The sequence below is a fragment of the Caretta caretta genome, chromosome 9, assembly GCF_965140235.1.
Source record: "Caretta caretta isolate rCarCar2 chromosome 9, rCarCar1.hap1, whole genome shotgun sequence".
Lineage (NCBI taxonomy): Eukaryota > Metazoa > Chordata > Testudines > Cheloniidae > Caretta > Caretta caretta.
The window spans coordinates 50,730,604-50,746,358 of NC_134214.1; the positions used below are offsets into that span (position 1 = coordinate 50,730,604).

Sequence of the window (15,755 nt, forward strand, 5' to 3'; positions counted from 1 at the left end):
AGCCTCAGGGACCTATCTGACTCTGCTAAATCTGGATGACTAGGTACCATCAGTTTCCATGTATACCAGTAGCTTCATCCTTTCCTTCTGGACAAGAACCTGAATGTGGTGTTTCATGCATTTGTCTCCTGCAGGCTGGATTACTGTAACTTGTATCTAAATGTGAATACTATGCACAAGTTAGTACAGAATGCATCTGCCCGCCTTCTCCGTGACTCAGGCTGTCATCACATCAGACACCTGTTCCCATCCTTTCACTGGTTCCTGGTCAGGTCCTGATGCCAGTTTACAGCCTTGGTCCTAATTTTCAAAGCAATTAATGGATCAAGTCCCAGCTTCATGAAAGACCAAATTTTGATCTGAGAACCACCATGACAGCTGTTCTCTTCTGGGACAAGGCAGATCACAAAGCTCAGGTTCGAGCACAGAGGGCTGGGAACAAAGCATTCTCTGGTGAGTGAGTTCCAGCAATGGAACAGTCTTCCAGAGGAGTTCAGGTGAATCCAGAGTCTGACCATCTTTAGGAAACATTGCAAAGCCTTCCTATTCAAGAGAGACTTTCCACCATAAATGAGGCTCACAGCACTCTTTCCCCCTTCTAGTCCCAAGTCCCTACCCACCAATGGGAGGAGGGAAACCTACATCTAATACATCCCAGAGTGATGTTTGCTTTTTTTTTTTTTTTTTTTTTTTTTCAGGAGTGTTACACCGTTGACTCATATTTAGTTGTTATCCACTATGACCCCCAGATCCCTTTCCGCAGTACTTCTTCCTCGGCAGTCATTTCCCATTTTGTGTGTGTGCAACTGATTTGTTCCTTCCTAAGTGGAGTACTTTGCATTTGTCCTTATTGAATTTCATCCTATTTACTTCAGACCATTTCTCCAGTTTGTCCAGATCATTTTGAATTGTAATCCTATCCTCCAAAGCACTTACAAACCCTCCCTGCTTGGTAATCTCTGCAAACTTTATAAGTGTACTCTTTATGCCATTAGTGTATCTAAATCATTAATGAAGATATAAGTGGACCCAGGACCGATCCCTGTAGGACCCCATTTGATATGCCCTTCCAGCTTGACTGTGAACCTCTGATAACTATTCTCTGGGAATGGTTTTCCAGCCAGTTTGAACCCATCTTATTGTAGCTCCATCTAGACTGTATTTCTGTCATTTGAGGTCATGCAAAACAGTACCAAAAGCCTTAGTAAGATATACCACATCTACCACCACTGCCCTACTCCCATCCACAAGACTTGTTTCCCTGTCAAAGAAAGCTATTAGGTTGGTTTGACACGATCTGTTTTTGACAAATCCATGCTGACTATTACATCTCAACTTCTTATTTGCTAGGTATTTGCAAATTGATTGCTTGATTATTTGCTCCATATAATCGTTTGTTTCGTAGCTGGATCTCCTCAAGCAGCAATGCTTTGTCCAGGGCCTTGTGATTTCCGTTGTTCCGGAGAAGCACAGCTTTCTGAGAAAGTTAAAGATGTGAGATTTGCATGATCAAAAGGTAGTTATTAGCCATGTTTCAGCTTTGTGCAGTATCACAACAGTTTAGGTTGAGAAATGGTGACTTCAAGCTGAAACTACAGGGATGCATGTAGGTGGGCAGAATGTAGTTCCCGATGTGAACTTTGCTGAGGGGAACTCCAGGATTTATGTGTAGCAACACATCTTTTGTGATAGTTGGTTTTGCACTTCATTTAAAAGATGCTATTTCCAGGAGCTCCCTAACACCACACTGGAGCATTGGATCCATACTGTACTGACTAGAAGGAAAGAGTGCCAGTTGCTGTGGTGCCTTAATAACTTCCGCATCATCTGGGTTTTTCCTGGAGGTGTCCAACTACTCAACGCACCCGACGTTGATTAGCATGGGAAGTCAGACAAGATCATAGAATAAGGTGTTGAAGCTTCAAGTTTTGTGGAGTGCTTCGAGATCATTTCTGTCCCAGGTAGTGGGGATTACCAAATAGTTGCTTAACTGTAGTTCTCTTGGCATACTACTGGAATTTAATGGGATGCTGTCAAGTTGTTTAGGTCTAAAATTCACACCCTTATGCATTTCATAGTAGAAAATCCCATCTTGGTTTCACTTCGTGGTTTCCCTTTGAACTTGATCCCCGCAGCAACAAATGACTAAAACAAAAACAATTGACCTGTTTGAGGCATATATGATCATGCATTAGCATATCTGAGCAGAGAAACCCCCAGGGTTTCCTGTTGCTTTTAAAAGGGAATGTGAGGCACTAGAAACTCCACACACTTTCAGGAGTTTAATACATAAATGTATTTAAACTGTAACCAGAATAAATGTCAGCTCATGGTGTTTGTTGCTGAATTACCCTGACTAAGCATGAGGAAGACAAACATGACTGTAGTATAATTTTGATTCTCACTGGCTATTGATGCGTTTCTCTCATTTTAAAGTAATCTGAGGAGCAGAAAGTGCAGGTCTAGTGCCTGTGTTTATTGTTTTCACTAACCCACCTGTCGAGCCTTTCTAAATCCCCACACTTTTGAGGAGCAAGCCTACTCAGTTTTTCTGTCTTGTAGAACTTGAGCTTTCGTCTACAGGCCAACTAAGAGGGCAGGACAGCACCTGGGGGCTATAAAGGACAGGGAGAATCAGGTACAGAAAGATACCCAGTGGCTGATATTCCAGGATCAGAGAGCTGGACCCAGAGGAACTGTGAGAGGGCCAAAGGGAGTGAAGGATGCTCTCTTGGCAGGGATGTTCCCTGCTAAATATGCTCTCCAGGCACAAAGGCTGTGGGGGTTCCCACTGGGAAGAGTGGGGATGCACTCAGGGTAGAAGGGCTGGACTGGCTGTCCTGGGATGAGGATAGGAGAGGACTGTACCGGGAAGCCGGGGCCTGGTGGGAGATGCCTAGGATGTATGTTGCATGTACTGTTTGAACTATGTGGGGGGAATTCTGGACTATGGTTGTGGGACTTTTGTTGTGAATTATGTGCACAGGACTTCTATAATAAATTAACCCCACAAGGGCCATCTGCATTAAGAGAGGCTGTTTGGTGGGATTCTGAACAGGGAAACTGAGGCAGATGCACCTGTCATGCCACGGCCTGTCGAAGCGGGGTCACCTTATGACACTTGGTTATTTTGTGTACTAGATGCATATGATAGAGAACACTTCCACATGAACTCTGATGTATGTAATTGCACGCAGCATTATGTATGCCTTGGATATGTCACAGAACAAGAGTCTGAAAAGCTGAGAGGTGTGGGGACTCCATATACAGCAGTTATGCTTCCTGAAGTGTTCAGTATTTTGTCTCAGTTGGTAAGAAGTCCTGACATGTAGTTGATACTGATAGTTCGACTCTTGGTCGGTCAATTAGGTGAGTCCCCACCTAGTCCCTATCTTTTAAATGATTTTTGAGCTGCTATGTTTGACGTCCCTGTGAGCAGCACAACAGTATCTTCAAAGAAGCAAAAGCGCCATACCTGCTGGCTATTTTCCCTTGACGTGCAGACACGCAAATCCTGGAACATGCCTTGGAGACAAGATTACGTAATTAGCAGGATGTGTGTGGGTATAATTGAACAGAGTGTTACGACCTTCCTAGTAATTTAATGTGCAAGCTTTGATATTCCCCTCCCTCCCAACCCCATGTTTGGTTTTAAGTTTATGGGGAGTGGGATAAGAGCAGGTTAACTCTTTGTGCTCTTTAGAAGAGCTTAGGAAACATGTAATGGAAATCTGAGGTTTCTTACTAGACAAGGGTTTGGGTACCTGCCTAGTGGTGACACTAATAGCACAAGGCAGTTGCCATGCTGAAGTGGGAAAGACTTCTGTTGGTACATGGTTATCGCAAGGTGCACAGGCTCCTGCACAAACCCACCGCTTATCAGTGTGCTGACTGGTGACTAGATGAGGCATTGTAGGGGGTAAGAGGAAGGAGAACTGCTGCTGCTCTGGCCAGCTTGTGTCTTGTAACACCTTGTTTCCATCTGCTTCTACCAGCCTGCAGACTGCTGCTGTATTGTGGGGGTAGCTCTTACACCTCCCTCCCGACTGGACCTGCCAGTAATGGCCCACAGAAGAGCTAGGGCAGAGGTTCTCAACCTTTATCTTTCAGAGCCCCCCCCCCACCCCACCCCCCAACATGATAGAGAAACTCCAGGGCCCACCTGTGCCACAATAACTGGTTTTCTGCATATAAAAGACATTAGAGGGTAGTAAGCAGGGCAATTGCCTGGGGCCCCATGCCACAGGGCCCCCATGAAGCTAAGTTACTCAGGCTTTGGCTTCAGCCACAGGTGGCAGGGCTCAGGACCCTGGACTTCAGCTTTCTGCCCTGGGGCCCAGGGAGTCTAATCCTATCCCTGCTTGGAGGACCCCCTGAAACCTGCTCACGGCCCCCCAGAGGGCCTCGGACCCCTGAATGAGAACCACTCAGCTAGGGGATACCAGCAGGATTAGAACTGCCAGTAGGAGAGGAGTGTCCCTGGGGGAAGGGAACAAGGAAGCTGCCCGCCATGTCCATGGGGAACAGGACATGTTGCAGAGCAGCAGTTGTGAAGAGAGGAACAGAATAAAACACTTATTGGGTATATACAGCTGAAATGACCCATTTCCTATTGTGACTTTTTCGTGGCTGGAGTTGCTACAGGGATCTTACGTGACACTGAGGGCTAGTTGACACTAGAAGTGCTACAGCAGTGCAGCTGCACCGATGTAGCTGCGCCACTGTAGCAGTCTGGTGAAGATGCTGTATGCCAATGAGAGAGCGAGCAGAAGAGTGCAAAGGGCTGGATTTTGAGGTGTCTAGTGAGAGAAATAGCATCAACATGAGACGTATTGAGTTTTTGCCATGTCGTCCCATTCTGTGCGTGTGCCAAGTGGTTTGAGTGGGCAGGCTGTGCAATTAGACATTCGTGCATAGACTCAGGCTGAAAAGGTTGATAACCCTGTGGATCCATGGCCTTTTCCTCCATGATGCTCCAGTCACCTGCACCTCCAGCTGCACAGCTTGCTCCCATCCTGTGCTCTCTTTGTGTGCCTCAGGTGGCTGCGTGCGTGTGACCTTTCCAAAGGAGTTAACTAGGCTTGTAGGACTAATTACTGCTGACTGTGTCTAGTGCCCTTACTCCTCCATTTATGGCATAATATTTGGGGCTGTGTACCACCTGCAGTAGGTGTTCTTATTCTTTCCCTTTCCTGCAGCCCACCTTTGGGTGGCGTGCTTCCAGATACCTACATGGTCGGAAGGGCCCAATGCTGGTTGGATGTTGGTATGGTATTAGTAGCTGGTGGTCTTTGGTCTGCCATTTTTAAGTTAAGTCAAACTCATCTGCCACCATCTGTGCTGCGTAATGGAAAGCACAAAACTTTGCCCTACCTCTTTTCAATCTATCTGCCTCATCTGTGTCATTCCTGACAGGTGTATGTATCCCCTAAAACAAGAAAAGGAGTACTTGTGGCATCTTAGAGACTAACACATTTATTTGAGCATAAGCTTCCGTGAGCTACAGCTCACTTCATTGGATGCGTTCAGTGGAAAATACAGTGGGGAGATTTATATACACAGAGAACATGAAACAATGGGTGTTACCATACACACTGTAAGGAGAGTGACCACTTAAGGTGAGCTAATACCAGCAGGAGAGCAGGGCGGGGGGGGACCTTTTGTAGTGATAATCAAGGTGGGCCATTTCTAGCAGTTGACAAGAACATCTGAGGAACAGTTGGGGGTGGGAGGGGGAATAAACAAGGGGAAATAGTTTTACTTTTTGTAATGACCCATCCACTCCCAGTCTCTATTCAAGCCTAAGTTAATTGTATCCAGTTTGCAAATTTAATTCCAATTCAGCGGTCTCTCGTTGGAGTCTGTTTTTGAAGTTTTTTTGTTGAAGAATTGTCACTTTTAGGTCTGTAATCGAGTGACCAGAGAGATTGAAGTGTTCTACGACTGGTTTTTGAATGTTATAATTCTTGACGTCTGATTTGTGTCCATTTATTCTTTTACGCAGAGACTGTCCAGTTTGGCCAATGTACATGGCAGAGTGGCATTGCTGGCACATGATGGCATATATCACATTGGTGGATGTGCAGGTGAACGAGCCTCTGATAGTGTGGCTGATGCGATTAGGCCCTATGATGGTGTCCCCTGAATAGATATGTGGACACAGTTGGCAACGGGCTTTGTTGCAAGGATAGGTTCCTGTGTTAGTGTTTTTGTTGTGCGGTGTGTGGTTGCTGGTGAGTATTTGCTTCAGGTTGGGGGGCTGTCTGTAAGCAAGGACTGGCCTGTCTTCCAAAATCTGTGAGAATGATGGGTCGTCCTTCAGGATAGGTTGTAGATCCTTGATGATGCTTTGGAGAGGTTTTAGTTGGGGGCTGAAGGTGATGGCTAGTGGCGTTCTGTTATTTTCTTTGTTGGGCCTGTCCTGTAGTAGGTGACTTCTGGGTACTCTTCTGGCTCTGTCAGTCTGTTTCTTCACTTCAGCAGGTGAGTATTGTAGTTGTAAGAATGCTTGATAGAGATCTTGTAGGTGTTTGTCTCTGTCTGAGGGGTTGGAGCAAATGTGGTTGTATCGTAGAGCTTGGCTGTAGACAATGGATCATGTGGTGTGATCTGGGTGAAAGCTGGAGGCATGTAGGTAGGAATAGCGGTCAGTAGGTTTCCGGTATAGGGTGGTGTTTATGTGACCATCGCTTATTAGCACCATAGTGTCCAGGAAGTGGATCTCTTGTGTGGACTGGTCCAGGCTGAGGTTGATGGTGGGATGGAAATTGTTGAATTCCTGGTGGAATTCCTCAAGGGCTTCTTTGCCATGGGTCCAGATGATGAAGATGTCATCAATGTAGCGCAAGTAGAGTAGGGGCATTAGGGGATGAAAGCTGAGGAAGAGTTGTTGTCTCTGTTCTTGGTTTTCTTAGAGCAGTGATCTCCAACCTTTTTATACCCAAGATCCCTTTTTGAATTTAAGGGCTACCCAGGATCTACCCTGCCCCATCCCTGAGGCCACACCCCTTCCCCACAACCCCGCCCCACTCACTCCATCCCCCCTCTCCATCGCTCGCTCTCCCCCACCTTCACTCACTTCACCGGGTTGGGGTTCAGGAGGGTGTGCAAGCTCTGGGTTGGGGCCGAGGGGTTCACAGTGTGGGAGGGGGCTCTGGACTGAGCCTGGGGCAGGGGGTTGGGGTGCAGGAGGGGGTGGGGGTGCAAGCTCTGGGAAGGAGTTTGTATGCAGGACAGGGCTCTGGACTGGGGCAGAGTGTTGGGGGGCAGGAGGGGATGTGGGCTCTAGGAGGGAGTTTGGGTGCGGGAGGAGGCTCCGGGCTGGGGCAGAGTGTTAGGGTGCAGGAATGGGTGTGGGTGCTGGCTCTGGGAGGGGGGACAGGGCTGGGGGTTGGAGTGCGGTCTCCCTCTGGGCATCACTTATCTCCTGCGGTTCCTGGTTGCGGTGCAGGTTGGCTGCCACTAAGACAGGCTCCCTGCCTACCTCGGCCTCACACCACTCCAGGAAAGCGCCAATGCACCTTTGCGGCCCCTTTAGCAGGTGTGAGCGGCACATGGCTCTGCATGCTGCTCCTCTCTGCAATTGGCTGGAAATGGGGAGCTGTGGCCAACAGGAGCTGCGGGGGCAGTGCTTAAAGGCAGGAGCAGCATGAGGAGGGAGACCTCTGCCCCTGCGGGGTGGCGCTGGCAGCTTCCAGGAGCGGCGTGGGGCCGGGGCAGGCAGAGAGCCTGTCTTAGCGGCAGCCCCACTGCAAAGCCAGAGATCACAATTGACTGGTGACCAGTAATCAAATACCAGCAGTTCTCTGCTTGTAAATATCCTACAATAGCACACCCCAGGGTGTTCATCAGAGAGGAAACTTCTCTACTACAAACTTCAGTTCCCAGAGTCCACTTGGCTGTCAAAAGTAGTGTGAAGAGGACTTGAAACCTAAGGAGAAATAACTTAACAGTGCCATTTCAATTACTTTTCCCATGCTTGTAATGACTGAGATAGTGGTCTCATGGGGCAAACCATGCTTTGTGTGCCATGGTTGTGAGGAAGGGAACCGGTCATGGGTCCAGCCCTCACATCTTTGAATGGGAACATTGCAAGCCTGTGTTTCATACTTCAAGGAGACAAGCTCTGAAAAGCAGTGACTGATGCCGGGAGTTGATATATCACCACCTTTCTCCTGAAGTGTAAACTTGAAAACAAATATCAGACTTTTTCAGAACAAGTTTCAACAAGATCTTAGTCATTAGCCACCTTTAAATGGGGGATATTGGTGGTAATGCTAGCCACGCCAGGACAGGAGAAGTCTGTTGTTCAAATAGACATAAGCATGTGTTGCACAAGAATAGTGTCCTGCACATTATAAGTAACTTGCTGCTACTGATGTGCCATCTTCTGAAATGCTTTACTACTTATATTGCAGTAGTAGCTGGCGGCCCCATTCAGGTTCTGTGCCCTGCTGTGCTCAGTGTTATAAACGCACAGTAAGAGAGTTCCTGCCCCTAACCGCTTACAGTCTTTTACAAATAATCATTTTGTTACTCTTAACTTTTGGGATCTTTTTTTTTTTCTGTCCCCTACCATAACTGTATTATTTGAATTTTAATGGAATCCCAAGTGTGTGCATAATAATTTTCTTAACACTTTGACTCTTATTGCAGGAGTACTGATAGGCCAATATACTCTTCTTTCCGATTTCTTTTTGATATTCACAACACCAAGGTTAAATTGTATGTCTCTGATTAATCCTCTTAATAAGTGACTACTGCAGAGAGAGGGATTTACACTGCAGTCAGGTATTTAATTTGTTTCATTTGTTTCTAGGGGCCCAGAGGATACCTGTTTTGAGTATGGTGTTTTCCCAGCTATCCTGAGTTTCCCTCTTGATTATCCTCTAAGTCCTCCGAAGATGAGGTTCACATGTGAGATGTTTCATCCAAACAGTAAGTTTGATTCAACAGGTGTTTGTTTTTTTTTAAAGACTTTATTTTAATACATAACTTTTTAAAGGGGCAACTGTTGTAGGAGGACATCAGGTGTTGCCACAAAGGCTGTTGTCTCTCATTTAACCCCAGATCTGGAGTGTGTGCTGGGAGCTCTCCTAACCAGTGGACAGTTTCATGTCTTTCTGGAACTGTCTTTTCTCCTAATCTAACTCTCTCTTATCATGCTTTCTTGGTCATGGTACAGCAAGGGTCAGGACTGAAAAGTGAGTCTGTCTTGCATGGGAATCATTGCAGGAATTCTTGCAGTTATGCTACATCTGAATTCTCTGATGGTGTATGCCTTGTGGTGTATGGCTAGAAAAACAATCTGAATCTGGGGTAGACTCTCTTCTGTGCTGTTCTGTAACTTAAATGTTGCTAATGTGAGGAATCTTTTTAAGGGAAGAAAAAGTAGCATTTGCTGCAAAAGACGGGGGTTTAATGAGATTCCTCATGTGACATTGCTGTGAGGCCAGGTGCCTCTGTTCAATATGTGGCACAGCTCAGATTCTTGGATGTGAATTTCAGCAGAGGTTTTTTTAGTCTTTTAGTGTAACTCCAATCTTTTTAACTGTTCACTGTATCACAACCAAACTGTTTTTATGGGACTCCTCTCTGCAGGTAGGGGTTTAAGAGTGTTCTACTGAATAATACTAATGCTTGTGTCCAAAAGCTCATATATTTTAAAAACTGCACCAAATGCTATTCCAGCACTCAATTCTCATTTTCTGAATAGGCCCATGGCGTTCTGCACAAAGCTATTGGTTACTGCTTTAATTAGTTATTAAAGCAACACAGAAAACATGTGTGAACCTTTTATTATGACTCAAATTATGTGCCTGGACCCATCCTCTGATTCATTAAAGTCTGACAATACTAGAGGGAAAACTCTGGTCGCACCTGCCGCGCATGTTCCCCACCCCTAGTACACAAGCTCTGGAATGTCAACCACTTTAAGTTCCGGCTGAGATTTAGGTACCTGACATGAAATATGGTTTAAACAAGCCATGGAATTTGTGCAGCTCCTGATCTTCACCTACTCTGCCCTTCCTGTACATTATGGTATATTATTCCGTCAGCAAGAGGGGTAGTTTAATCCACCCAGCTCCCATTGCCCTTGTCTCCGACTGATTGTCAATGTTCTTAGACCCTGCCTGTCACCATGGAAACTGATCTCCCAGTTGACTCCTGTACAGATGCACCTTTAATGTAATGTAAGGAAAGTTCTGCAGGGACTGAAGTTTTCAAGAAGCCTGGGTGATTTAGTTGTGTATATATATATATATATAGGGCTAAAATTTTCTACACTGCTTTGAAAATCCAGCAAGTCAGCATAGCAGTGACCAGCAGAGGATGGAGTTCTTGGAGTGTCAGAGTATCTTGTGTCCAGTTGCAGGGAGGAGACTAGCAGAGGATTGTGGTGAGATCCACTCTTAATATCTCCATCTCTGTTCTGGAAGGAGTATGCTAATGAAACCTGCGGGTGAGAGTAATTTGGAACGGGTGGTGAGGACAGGGCAAAAGGCTGTAGGGAGGCTAGAAATATGGGCAGAAAATAACGAAGTGCGGTTCACTTTGGAAACTACGGGGTAACGATTCTCTGGAGGTACAGTAATCCATATTGCAGAGTCCCTGGGAGAGAGAAGCTTGGGCACTAGTAAAGCTGAAAAATGTTTGGCTCTAATTTGCTGCCTACTTTCACTGTAGAGTATTATTTTTTTCTCCTGTGCATGAGATCTGATTTTTACAACCTGCCTCTGTGACCTGGGCTACAATGATGGTAAAGTTAGTTTCTCCCTTCTTAGTTCAGGGAAGATAACAAAACACCCATAACTTGTCCTGTTGCCTTCTGAAGGGAAAGTGTCCCCTTGGGTTCAGGAGCAGCTGTGTGGAGGCAAGGGCTGAGCAAGTCTGGTCATCTCTGCACATAAATCATTGCTGGTCTGAGGAGCCCAAAGGGGCAAATGCATCATTTATAAAAAGCTTTTCATCTCCTCTGCTTCCTCTTCAGTTTACCCAGATGGGAGAGTTTGCATTTCCATTCTGCATGCTCCAGGGGATGACCCCATGGGGTACGAGAGCAGCGCTGAGCGGTGGAGCCCAGTGCAGAGCGTGGAGAAGATCCTTTTGTCAGTGGTCAGCATGTTAGCAGGTAAGGATTAGTGCCTCATCTGGAGTTGCTCAGTTAGGATAGCATTTCTGAAGCATGGGTAATGTCTTTACTTTGATATTTGTCTTTGTTGGGCAGTCAAAGGTCTCAGACCTTGTTCTGCAACAGCAAGATCTGTCAGTGCCATAACAGCCACCTACTGCTTTATTAATGTATCGGTACCCTCAAAATACCTGGACTAGATCAGCAAATTGGTGGCTCCAGGTTTGCATGCAACCTCACACTGCTTCTCTCCAGGCTAGTGGCACCGCCATGGAGATCTGTGAGGCCCAGTTACTGCTCTCTGCTATCGTGTGTGAAACCAGGGTTCAGTTTTTGGTTCTCACTCTGATAGGTCACCTAAGAAGTCAGCGTTTCAGGGACAACCCTGCAAGCCCTATAGCTAATGTAATAATATTTCACACAGATTTCTACCCTGGAGATAAGTTTCTAAAGTTTGGCTATCTAATAACTGGAGAAGATAAAAATGTGTCTCTTGAATAATTGGTACTGAGAGATAAAAATATAATTTAGGTGCTTAGATGCTGCTATGATGAAGGCTGGCTAAGAACTTAGAGAGCTATTCTGGATATATACACTCAGGGAAGAAATACTACCGTCGACCATAATCACAGCAATGACCATCAGGATGTAAAATCCAAGGTTTTAGGAACAGAAAACCTGAATGAACAGGACGCAAAGCACTCTACTTGTTCCCGTTTTTAACATCAAGACTGTTCCCAAATCAGCTCAATTACCAGTTATACATTAAACATCCTAAGGCTTAATACAGTGATGTGTAGGCCTCAAAAGGTTTGGGTTGTGCCACCATCTTACCCAGGCTTTCCAATGCTCCAATAGCTGCCTGGACTCTTCCATCCTTGTGACTTTGTTTCCCTTTTTCCCCTGCCACAAGACACACCTTTGAATATCCTTTGTGTAGCAGAGGTTCTGGAAACCTCTTTCCTGGACCCTGGCTGCTAGCAGATTCAAACTGTGTGCTCTGGAGTTGTGCCTACCAAAGACTGGAAACTGAAGGCAGCTGGGGCCTAGTGGAGAGGTTGTGAGAGGTATAGGGTCCCACAGTCTGATCCAGGAGTGGTGAGAAAGGTCTGGATGGTAACAGTCTTGGAAGAAGCTAGGTTTGGAGATTGGTGATCCTCGGGTTAGTGTTTCTGTGCTCTGAACTGGTCAAATCATCCGTAGTTGGATTAATTTGGATCTGAAGTTCACGTACAGTCACAAGAGACTTCATGAGCTTTATTCCCCTCTTGTCATGGAATGGCTCCAATTCCTTGTGATCAAACCATGAAAGCAAATTAGCAGATGCAGGAGGTAGAGGCTGGGAGCCAGGACTCCTGGGTTCTATTCTCAGTTGCCATTGTCTGTATGATCCTTAAGAAGTAATTATGCTCCCCCTTTCACCACTGTTCTTTATTAATTTTGGGTAAGTCTCTGTACCTTAATTTAGCTGACTGTAAAATGAGTTGCCAACCTCACAGGGGCTTAAATACTGTTTGCAAAGTTCTGAGATTCTTGAGGTTGAAGAAGTGAAGGTTGCTCTAGAAGTGAATGTTGTGTGTGTTTCTGTGGCACTCTTCCCCCAGGTGCAGGAGAGGACCTGCAGTGGTGGGGCTGAAGAGAAATCTGGGTTTTCATGAAACTCCAGAACCAGAAAGGGATTTGCCAGGTGGCATCCTGCAGTGTTAGAAACCTCCACTAATCTTCTGACTGCCTCATTGGTGACAAAATACTATCTTAAGTGCTGAGGTTCAGCTACTAAGAAAGCACCAATACCAATCACTTAAGCTTTTCCCCCCAAAAAACCTCTTGCTGAAACTCTCCTCTATTTTCTGTGAGATATGTGAAACAAGGGGTGGGATGGGCGCTGCACATATAGTGGGATTTCCTCTCCAAGGGCATCTACATTCCCCCTGGTGCGGATGGTATCCCAAGCACACAGGGGGATGAATGTGCAGAGGCAGCATTTGAAGAACCAAAGTCCTCGGTGAGTAACCTGCCTATCTGTTGTGTCTTTCTCATTTCAGAACCAAATGATGAAAGTGGAGCCAATGTTGATGCCTCCAAAATGTGGCGGGATGACAGAGAACAGTTTAACAAAATTGCCAAGCAGATTGTGCAGAAGTCCCTTGGGCTTTAAAAACAAAAAAGAAAAGAACGAAACTGCAGTGTTTTGTATTTCTCTCCAGCTGACAGAGAGCAATGCTTAGTGCTGATACCAAAAAGGCAGATTTTGCAAAATTGTTGGCCTAATTCTTCCTCTTTATTCTTTTTATTATTTCCCCCCCTTTAAAAAGCCTCTGGCTCAGACTAAAACATGTAGCAAGGGGGTACATTACTAGAATTCAAAAATGGAGTCAGTCCTATTGCAAAGGCTGTTCAATGCTACCTCATTCTGTTGTATTGAAAACATGGAGACTTTACAAAGCATGAATTTGAGCCTAGCACAGTCTTATACTCATTTTCTGCAATCCACTCCCTGGTCTCACCAAGAAAATGCACAAGTCATTGTGCATTGCCGAGCAGTGGAATCCTCCCCAGTCAGTGATTCAGAGCAAAGGTTAGTGAACAAATACTTAAGTAGCTAGGTGGTCGGCATATTAATGTTTGCAGGTATTCCAAGAGCTTGTTCCAGAGAAGAGGAGTTTTAGGTGACCTGCTACAACAATCAGCTTTACGTTTCTGCTTAACATCGTACCCAAAAATGTGTGCAGAAACAAAGTCATTTTTAATTGTGTGATCTCATTGGGAAATTGGAAACAGCAATGATATTCAACACCAGAGTTTACAAAAAGGTAGCTCAGTGAAAGAGGTTCTAAAACAAGAATACCTTCAGGTTGTTTTAATGTAGGTAGCGATTTTAAGTTTTTTAGCTAAGGCGTCTCAAATTCTAGATGGCCAGTTTCATCAGTGGCTGATGCTCGTGGACCCAGCTGTCTAGCCCAATATTTTTGTATCATGCTGTCAGTCTAAATCTAGCCTTTGAATCTGCTTTTGCAAAGAAGAGATCTCAATGACTGCTGTAATTACTCCCTAAAAATATTTATTGTAACTTCCAGTTTAAATCAGAGAGGTAGGTCAGGAAACCCAGTCTTTTCCTAAACATTTTGGTCAGCTGTTTTGTTAGGTACCTGCATCCCGAAGCGCAAGGTAGGTCATCTGTGCTCTGAAAATCGTGGAGCGGGGAAGAAAGGGGCTCAGCTAGTCCTGCTGGGAAACTAAAATCTTTCCAAGATATTGTGAGATGATCTTAAACCCTGTTCTGCCAATACTTGATAGAGTAGAGTACTGACTTGAACACTTGTCATGACAGACCAGGTCACCCACACTTCAGGTAGGGAACGTGGATTTTGACGGTGATCCAGTTTAACCCTTACTTTAACAGGAGTTGCAATTTCTAGATGCTAACTGCTCTTGCATACCTAAGTCAGTGCTGGGGGAGATCCTTATCACTGATGCCATCCTCTAGAGGATGGAAGGATGCACACTTGCAACATTGTTCTACTGACCTCTGTATGGTATGCAGCAGGACAATGAAGAACTTTCAAACTCTACTCATTGTAGTGCCCAGACTGTAAAGCTTGTGTGGGGCACCTTCTAGTGTTCTTGCTTTACAACTGAACCTCTTGTCTAGGCCTGAATCTTCTGTAGGCATTTCAAGCAAATATGCTTATGCTGCAAGCAATAACATAAGTCTCTGTTGTGTGTGGAATCAAATATTGTTGACTATCTAAAACAGGCTAGGATAGGAGTATCTTTTTTTGAATGAAAAGAACCAAGAAATCAAATTATAGGAATAATTACATTATTGAGAGAGCTTTGCTGAAGTGACACATGTATATTGCTCTCATTTCAGCATCTGGTGGCTTGCAGTTCATATTGCATACACACATGTGCTGCATGTCACTCTAGGGCGTCGTCTTTATCCATCACTGAAGAGACTCTGGGCTGGGATAACTTGCTGGATTTACCTCCATTATAGGGAGTAATTCCTATAGGTTTGGAAGAGGACTAGTTTTGGGGGCAGGAAGATGATGGAGTAGTATTGTACCCAACTAGTATTTGCAAATGTACATGAAGATGTAGCTTTTGTATGTGGAGTGAAGGCATTTTATGCACTGGATAGATGCGGTGTAGCTTGTGGAGTACCATAGTCACATTAGGAAACAGCTTCCTAAAGGAGGGGGCTGTATGCCTGATTCCAGACAGATTGATCACAAACAAGAAAGGGACGTGGCAGAATTAGTCTTGTTTTAAAAACAAAATATTTTTATTCATGTGTATTCAAAGATTCATTATCCTTATTTTATGGTGGAACTTAATCTGTATATTGAAAATAAAGTGATATTTTCTTCTTTCACAAAAGCATAAGAATGAATTTCTCCTCGATTGTTTCTTTCAGTAGGTGAAAAGATAGATAGCCAGGAGAGTACAGCTTTGACTTGGGCCCCATGTGGGAAAAGATATAGTCCACTATCATTAAGCCCACAGGAGAAATATTTGAAGACACAAAGGGGCATAAGAATTGCCAGGTGGGCTCAGACCCAAGGTCCATCCCATCCAGTATCTTGTCTCTGACATTGAACAGCACAAGCTGTTTTAGAAG

The 15,755-nt window shown here is 45.1% G+C and overlaps 1 protein-coding gene across 2 annotated transcripts in view; it reads left to right on the forward strand.

Annotated features, from left to right (window-relative positions):
* UBE2G2 (ubiquitin conjugating enzyme E2 G2) overlaps positions 1-15,523 on the forward strand; it is a 56,768-nt gene extending 41,245 nt beyond the window's left edge. For both annotated transcript variants that reach the window (XM_048863765.2, XM_048863766.2), the window contains exons 4-6: positions 8,819-8,937; positions 10,991-11,131; positions 13,177-15,523. In XM_048863765.2, coding sequence (XP_048719722.1) covers positions 8,819-8,937; positions 10,991-11,131; positions 13,177-13,289 — 373 coding nt within the window. In that variant the 3' untranslated portion in view covers positions 13,290-15,523. The remainder of the gene's footprint in view (positions 1-8,818; positions 8,938-10,990; positions 11,132-13,176) is intronic.
* The last annotated feature ends 232 nt before the right edge of the window (positions 15,524-15,755 follow it).